The sequence below is a fragment of the Capricornis sumatraensis genome, chromosome X (assembly GCF_032405125.1).
Source record: "Capricornis sumatraensis isolate serow.1 chromosome X, serow.2, whole genome shotgun sequence".
Lineage (NCBI taxonomy): Eukaryota > Metazoa > Chordata > Mammalia > Artiodactyla > Bovidae > Capricornis > Capricornis sumatraensis.
In genome coordinates, this window is record NC_091092.1 from 119,559,390 (window position 1) to 119,568,387 (window position 8,998).

At 45.9% G+C, this 8,998-nt stretch overlaps 1 protein-coding gene across 1 annotated transcript; it reads right to left on the minus strand.

The window, feature by feature from the left end:
* Positions 1–3,323: 3,323 nt before the first annotated feature.
* LOC138071919 (melanoma-associated antigen B17-like) lies at positions 3,324–3,980 on the minus strand. Its single transcript, XM_068963293.1, has one exon. The coding sequence runs from the start codon at positions 3,978–3,980 to the stop codon at positions 3,324–3,326; it is 657 nt and encodes a 218-aa protein (XP_068819394.1).
* Positions 3,981–8,998: the final 5,018 nt, after the last annotated feature.

Sequence of the window (8,998 nt, forward strand, 5' to 3'; positions counted from 1 at the left end):
ACAGAAGGAATTCAGCCAGAGGCAAAATGTTAGGCAAGAAATAGATTTATATATATAGGATGTATGTAAGAGATGCAAGGAGGCAGGTGACAGAGCTCTGCCTGGAGGATCAAGTGGAATATATTCTATAGTCAATGGAAAGTGGAGGACTAGGAAAGACTGCCTTCTCTGAGTAGAGGTCAGGCTTACATCACTCCCTCCCAATTCATTTGGAACAGGAGAGTGTCTGACCTTATGAGGTCAAACTTGGATGATTGTAGAACTTCAAATGGATAGAAGGGCCGTGACATTCCTCTTTTATCTAAAGGCCTGGGAAACATATCTTGTATTACTTATGGCTTTATGTTTAAACAAACCTGCCTTCCTCCACTACATTCTGATACCTTTCTTGAACAATGTGAACTTACAATGGTCTACCAATGGTTCCTAGGTTTCTCTATCTCTATTCCCCTCCTAGACTTCCAGATCTACCTCTCTGTCTGTCTGTCTGTGCTCAGGCCCTCACTTATTTCTGACTCTTCGCAACCCCATGAACTGCAGCACTCCAGCCTCTCTGTCCATGGGTTTCTCCAGGCAGGAATACTGGAATAGGTAGCCACTTCCTCCTCCAGAAGATGATCCAGAACAGGAATCAAACCTTCATCTCCTGCATTGCAGGTGGATTCTTTTCCACAAAGTCACCTGGGACAGCTATCTGTATCCTATGCTATTCTATCCCTGTCGTATGGAGGCAGGCTCCCCCAGCCAAGAGCTGTCGTTTCTCTTGGTGGGAGCCTTCTAAATGAAAGGCTCCAGCTTGGACTATTGTCTGGAATTTAGTGAGCAATTTTCTTCCCAACAGGTGGACGGGGCAGTCGTGCATGTGCAGAAACATCAAAGGTAAACTTTCCTAGCAAGGACTTGAGGGGAGGGGCACGCCACTTGGTTTGGGGCCTTCCTTCAATTCCCTTTATCATGGAGGACTTGAAGGAAAAAACCCAGGGAAATCAGTCTGCACAGAGTAGCTAATGCACGTATGAAAGAATTGTCCTCCCTGCCACATCAAGGGTTACCTGAAGCTCATCTGGTGAAATGACCAGGTGTCCTCTGGGAACTGCTGGGAGGTCTTGCAGCTCCTGTCTCTTTACCTGAGGACATGTGCTCAGAGTAAGGCCCACAACTCTCTGAGACCCAATAGAAGAAAGCAGAGGTTGCCCAACTTACCACATCTACCTGTGGTCTCTCAGGACAGAAAGCTGGGACTGGAAATTGAGGCCTTCTGATGGCTGGCTGCACCTGTCCTCAGTCAGGCTCCTAGGAAGACCTGTATTTCCTCCCTCCTTTCACTATTACTGTCCTCTCTCCAGGTCCTCACACTGACTTCCCATCTCCTAATGAGACCTGTCCTCTCATGCTACAGCCTTAAACTCCCTTAGGAATTTAACTGTCAGAGGCTGGGACTCTTCCATCCATTGACCTGAGGACACAGCGCTTAAGCTAAGGCTTTTATGTCCCTGAGAATCAGGAAGGATAAATGAGGGCATATTGATCTTTTCAAGGTATCTGACATTGCATGTGTTCATGACCACATTGTCCCTGAGTAGTTTTGTCTTCTTTCATACCACTCATTTATCAGCATTTTTCAAACTTTATTCCAAAACAGTTCTTTGGGACAGGGCCCCATGTATCCAACGAGACACATTTTTTGGAGTGTTTAGAGGAAAATTGAATGGAAAGACATGATGTCTGGCTTAGGCTGGGAGAAGTGGCACACTGTGGGCTCTGCACTAATCCAGATCAGGGGACTAGTCCCAGGAAGGTCATTTCATCAGTTTGTGAACTTGAGAGATTGGCAGGTTATCCATCCATAAATGCAGTCTGCTAAATCCGATCCTACATGAATGATGGAATGCATGTACTGCATATAAAGCAGTGGCATACTGATGAAGAAGTATTGGTTTGTAATAAGTGGGAGTTATGTTACTATGAACCCCTCAAATACCACCTTCCCATCTGAGTATTTTTAATCCAGGAGAGAGCAGAGAATATGCAGTGAATTAGCACAAAAGAAACAAATACTCTTAAATGAGCTAAATAAGTCACAGTTTTTTTTATTTTTACTAAAAGGAAGTTTAAAATAAGGTAAACCACAAGTTAAAGACTTTTTACTCTATTCTTTTCTTCATTTTCTTTTCCTTTCTCAATAGTTTCTGTGGTCTTCCTTCACATTTGCATGAAAATCACTCTTGCAGTGCTATGTTACCTACCTGCAGATCAGAAAGACAATATAGATGGCTCCTGAATCTTTTATGTCTACCAAAACTGTACCTTTAAAACTCTTAAAACAGCAGTGAATATAACAGTAGTATCATTACCAAATTAATACTCTGAAGAAAAACAACCTCTTACAAGTAAAAATATTTGAAAAAAAAAGAAACATATAATATGTAGAAGTTACTTGTGTGAAACAGAGAAATATGATCGAAATAAATGTGATCTACCCACTACTACCACGCGCTCTTTAGAAGCTTGAATGCTTTTTAAGAAACATTCTCTTCTAATGTCATGTTATCTTGTTTGCATTGTGAACCATATATTCAGTACTTTTAGTGTGTTTTATAAATACCCAAACTTTTAAAACATGAAAACAGCTAGAAACTATGATTTATAAAATTCATACATTTGAATTGTGAAGCACAATAAAACTTATCCAAAGTAAGAACATTTGAAAATACTAAAACCTCCTTCACCTCTTCACCTTTCTACTTTAAATCATCATTCACTATATATCTCTCATATGGATAAAAGAAAACAGATATATATTTTGTTAAACTAGACCTAAACTCGCTTACCTTTTAAAGCTGTAACAAGTTACTGGTTTTCTTCCCTCCACCCCTACTGCTCTGCACTATTTAGGAGCTTGACTGCTTTCTTCCAACCCAAAGGGAACAAAGTTCTCTGCCCCCTCCCTAGATGTGGGAGGAGCTGCGGGACTTGGCCCTGGAAGGGGCACTGGCTTCAGCCATGGGTGGAGCCCTGGCCGCACCTCTCAGCCCTGCTCTCTCCGCCTGATCTCTCAGAGCCTCATCATAGAGGTCTGGGAAGGAACTAGGGACCCTACCGTGGAACTTGGCTAGAACCTCCAGTACCTTCATCTTACTGGTCTCAGCACAAGCTCTCGGGCCCCACAGGAACTCGTAGCACGGAGGATCACTATTGGGCACCTGGCGGTAGTTCAGGTACTCCTTCTGCACCAGATCTTTGGTGATGAGCCTTCTGGGCTCCCCAAAGATCCAGTGCCTCCTCCCAGCATAGATCCCCAACATACTGAGGAATTCCCAGATCTACTCCTCGGTGGCGCGGTTACCATTCATGAAGATGACCCCGAGGAGCACCATGAGGAGACCAGATTGGGAAGCCCCCCCCTCACCACTCGGACAATCGTTTCCCCCGAGGGTGAGCTGGCTGATGAGGGTGTAGATGTTCCTGCTACGGTCGACTTCCTTCATCTCCAGGCCAAAGACCAGCTCCAGGCGCTCAAGGGCTGTACTGAGGATCTCAGGGAAGTGCTGCCTGTACTTCCTGCTGACGATTTTCATCAGGGCATTCTGCGTGACGGCTTCCTTCTTGGTGTACCTCTCCAGCAGGAACTCCACCAGTATCCTGGCCTTCCTGGCCAGAGGATCTCTGCGAGTGCTCTGAGTGGCAGGGGCTGCCTGGGAGGCACCTGCACTTTCCTCCTCTGGGCCCTGGGCTCCTTCATCAGATCCTGCACAAGAAGGTCCTGCATCAGGAGAGCTAGGGGCCATGGCTCCCTGAAGCTCCTGGTGATCGCCAGCAGCAGGGCAGCTCAGGGGAGAACCCTGAGGGGCAGAAGAGGTGGAGGAGGGGCACTCCTCCTTTGGGGCTGCAGCAGCACTCGCCTGGGCCTCCTGAGTGTCCCCCCAGACCTGGTGGCGTTTCCCGCGGGCATGGAACTTGTTCTTGTGCCTCCGAGGCATGCTGACAGCAGGTCAGGGGACGCAGGTGGGAGTGCGGGCAGGAAAGAAGGCAAGGAGGGCACCTGGAGGAGGGACAAGGACATGCTGTGAGAACCTTCAGCGAGGAGAGTCTTCCCTGGCTTGAATGGAAGCCGCCTCTGAGGGGTCCTCGAGGCCAGTGCTCTAGGACCCACAGGGTTCCTGTTCTCCTGGCCAGCCTGTCTCCTGAGACCGCTGAATAGCAAGGGAGAGTGAGCCCTGGGGTGCAGCAGACAGTCCTGCCTGGGCGTTAGAAGGGGCGGGGCAGTGGGACCTGGCAGGGGAGGCAAGTCCTCTCAGCTGACATTCAGAGTCAGGATGAAAATTGGTGCGATACACCTCCATATCCAACACCCCCTCTCTTGCACCCAGCCCGTTCCCTCTCCTGTCTGAAATTGACGCTGCCACCTTCCCTGTCACCCCAGACAAGGATAGGAGGGAGTACTCAGCCTCCCATGGAGGGTCCCAGGACCTTCCCTTCTTCTGTGTCGTGGTTGCCCCTTCACAATCAGGCTCAAGCTCCCCTCTCAGACCACTGCCCCACTTTCCGATGTTTGGCTGGAAGCGGTGATCACAGGGGAGGGTACTGAGCTGCCCGTTTGTCACCGAGGCTGGTCCTCATCCTGACTCTCCCCGAACCCTGACATCCTCTCTCTACTGACCAGCTGTCAGCAACTCAGACCCAAGTCCCCTCTTCTTTGAGTGTTCCGTGTCCGAGGTAGCAGTGAGGGAGCCCCTCAGCCTTTAGAGCAGCCCGACGGGTGCCCGGATGATCCGCAGCCAAATCGTGGTGAGTGGGGGTTTACACATGGCTGCCGTTCTGCTGCATGGAGACCCTCAGTACCCCCGAGGGTCCCTTCTTCACTCCACAGGGCTCGTGGCTCTCCCACTACTGAGCGGAGCTGGGGTCCAGCAGAGCCTGACTGAGGCATTCTTTCCCGAGACCCCCTAGGGGTTACTGGATGGTCTTGGGGCCTAAGAGCTAGGCTGGATCCTCTGGTCTGAGTGCAGGGCTAGGGTGCCCAGAGGCTGTGCAGCCCCCTCTTTTCAGATAGAAAAGGGATTCGGGGTGCAGAGACATGTCCCTGCACTTGTAACTCACGTGATGTCCGATCTTGACACCCGATGACACTTGGGACTGCTCCCTCTGGCCACCGTCAATGGCAGCTCTGAGATAGCGGCACTGTCAAGGATGGCGTCGCTCCCCCAGCGTGCTTAGGAGGACGTCACTTCATGTCCTGCGTATCTGGGCTCCAGGAGGACAGCAGGGGCGGGACCTGGACAGGCGGGTTTCCGGGGGAGCTTCTCCCGGGATTGGCACGTGGACTTTGCCTTGACTCTTAAGGGGTCCTGGGACGTCCCTGTCCTGAACTGTTAGCTGGCTTACTCCATGCCTCTCACTTGTGTCAGCACCCGCAGCAGGAAGAATTGGGGAGCCCACACCTAACAGCTGTTCTGGAGCCCACGAGACCAACAGCGAGGGCTCTCTGGGCTCCCTCTTCTGGAGTAAGTGATGCTCTGTCATTCTCCATGCCTTGCCATAACCCCTGTAGATGCTGGGCTACGTCCCATCTGCTGATCCGAGGACAAGGCCTCATATCGAAAATGTGAACCCCCGAGTCTCCTGGTATGAAGTGCACATACGTCTCATCTCACCATTTCTACACAAGGCTTCCTGAAAATGGCTGCTACAGGTAAGATGAGCTGAGAGGGAAGGATGGGAGACTGTCTTCTGAGGTGTGGAACCCCTCACATCTCACTCAGAAACTTCATTCATATTGACTGCTGACAGGGCCTGGAAATCCTTCCCTTTCTGGTATAAGTCCACCGCTGTCCCCAGCCATGCTCATACAATTCCAGAAGAGTAAGTGAAGGGGCTCCTTAGCCTGACAGTTCTCACTGTGGGCTCTCAGTCGACTGCAGGGTCATTGCTCAAAAGTTCTGAGATGAAGTTCTGTCGCTTTTACAATTCCTGTGATACTAACTTTTCTCTTTTAGTCCCTGGGTGATAGTCTATTAAGGTGATCATTTCAAAGGGCCAGTTCTCATCCCCTAGCATTCCCTGGTGGCTCAGACACTAAAGAATCTGCCTGCGGTGCGGGAGACCTGGGTTCAATCCGGGGATTGGGAAGACCCCATGGAGGAGGGCATGGCAACCCACTCTAGTATTCTTGCCTGGAGTTTCCCGTTGGACAGAGGAGCCTGGTGGGCTACAGTCCATGGGGTCGCAAAGAGTTGGACACAACTCAGTGAATAAGCACACACACAACAAACTTTGTGCTGGTTATTTCATGATCTGGGCTGTACTGCCGCACCAAGCCAAGCTTTGGTGCCCTATGGGCCTGGCATGGGCCCTCGGAGGTGCTGCCTCAGATTCCTTCCGTGAAGCAGTGGAGATTCATGATCCCAGGGCAGAGTGGAAGAATCCAGGGCTCAAGTTTAAAGCCTCTTCCAGCTGATCCTGTTGTCTGCTTCCCTTGCAGGCTGCACATCTGTGCCAGTCTTAAGTACTCCCCCACCTGGGCACACATAGGGTCAAGTTCACTGGAGACTTACTGTCCATCAGGGATTATTTAATTTTGTGTTTTCACTTTTGTTAATAGTTTTCTTCATTCCTTCCATAAGATTTCCGTGGTTACTTCTAGGTACAAAAAGCAGCAGACCGTGTTTCATTGTGATCTGAACACATTCTACTCTGAATGTGGTACTAACTCTGTACTCGAGTTACAGAAAATTAACAGTCTTCCAATATCTGTACATCATGAATATACATAACATACTATTTTGTTTGAGCCTTTTTGTTCCTAAGTCTCTCAGGAAATACTTCTTGTTGCCTCCATGAAGACTGTATACATTTTTCTAAAGTTTCTTTGTGGGTAAATTTTTTCTATGGTTGCTTTTGTTTATGGTGTATTTTCTGTTACTTGGTGCAAGTAATTGTTCATTCTTCCAGACCAACTGGATGATTTTGCTGTCATGATCTTTTTTTATTCCAGATTTTTGAAGTCTCTTATATGTTTGAATATTTCCTGTCCTGTTTTCTAAGAATTTTAATTCGAGAATCAAATTGTTACTGTCTTTTGCTTTTCATTACTTCTGACTTTTATTCATTTGGCATTGTTGTATATAATTCTAGTGGCTATGTGTACTTCCCTAGATTTTTTTCTAGTTTTTAAATTAATAGATTTTTTTAAACAATTATTTAAATTAGAAGATAATTAAATGGTGTGTCAGGTTCTCTTGTATGAAGCAGCTATCAGTATACATATATCCCCTCCCTCATTAACTTCCCTCCCACCCGAACTCACCCCTCAAGGTCGTCACAGAGCTGATCCTTGTGTCACCCAGAACTTCCCCCACATGCTTGTTCTCCACATGGTAGTGCATATTTGTCCATGCCACTCTCTCAATTCGTCTCACTGTCTGCTTCCCCCGATGTGTCCACACGCCCGTTCTCTAGGTCTGTGTCTCCATTCTTGCCCTGCAAATAGATTTGTAACTACCCTTTTGTGGCCTTTCTTTCTCATTCTCTTAATAGTATACTTTGCAGATAGAAGTTTTTAATATTTACAAGCTTCCACTTATTATTTTCTTTCATGGACTGTGCTTTTGGAGTTGTTCCTAAAATCTCATTACCAAACTCAAGTTTTGCCCCCATGTTATCTTCTAGATTTTTTTTGCCTATTCCATATGGCATGTGAAATCCTAGTCCCTGTCCAGCGATTGAACCTCTTCCCCCAGCAGTGGAAGTGTTGAGTCTTAAACACTGGACTGCCAGGGATGTCCCCGCAAATTTTTTTTTACTTGTGAGTTTTTCATTTAGGTCTGTGATTCCTTTGCAGTTAATTATTTTGAAAGGTTTAGAGTTAGTATGTGTATTCATTTTTCTTAGATATGGATGCCTAGTTATCTGAGGACTGTGAGTTTAAAAGACTGTCCTTTTCCATTGAATTGCCTTTGCGCCTTTGTTAAAGGTCGGTTGAGTGTTCAGGGTGTCTGTTTCTAGATTTTCTGTTCTATGCCATTGATCTGTCTAGTATTCTGTTAATAGCATACAGTCTTGGGTATTGTAGCTTTAAAGTAAGTTTTGAAATCCAGTAATATCAATTCTCTGACTTAGGTCTTTAATATTGACTTCAGTGGGTATTATGATCATTTCATTTTTGACATAAAATTTAAATTGTTGGCTGCCATCGACAAGCTAACTTGCTGGAATTTTGAACAGAATTGCATTAAGTAAGTATCTAGGTTAAGTCGGAAATAAGTGCCATCTCAACAATTATATCGTCTGCCTATTGATGAACATGGCATGTCTATTTATTTAGATCTTCTTTAATTTTTTTCAGTGCAGTTTATGAGTTTTTCTTATGTAAATCTTACACATATTTTTAAAGAAATATTTCTAATGTATTTTGGTGCTAATGTAAATGGTGTTTTTAATTGCAAGTTCCATCTCTTTATTGGAAAAGAATTGACTATTATATATTAGCCTTATTAATATATTAATTCTATAACAATTATATATTGATCCTATATTAACCTTATTAACCTATGCTCCTGGCTTATTAATGCCAGGAGCTTTCTTATTGATGATTATAATTCCATTTTTCTCTTCCAAATATCTGTATCTTTTGCTTCCTTCTCTCATCTCATTGCATTGGCTAGGCCTTTCAGTACAGTGTTACATAGGCATGGTGAGAAGGGATATCCTCACCTTGTTCCTCACCTTAGTGTCACAGCATCTGTCTTCTCACTGTGAAGTAGGATGTTTTACCTGTATTTCTTTTCAGATGTTGTACATGAAGCTGAGGAAATGCCTGTCTGTATCTAGTTTGCTGAGAATTTTGATGATGAATGGGTGTTGGATTTTATCAGATGATGTTTTCCTTTCATCTGTTGATCTGATTTTGTGATTATCTTCGGTAGACTATTGTTATTATGATTTATGATTACTGATTTTCAAATGTTGCACCTCTGAAATGCATCCTACTTAGATATAG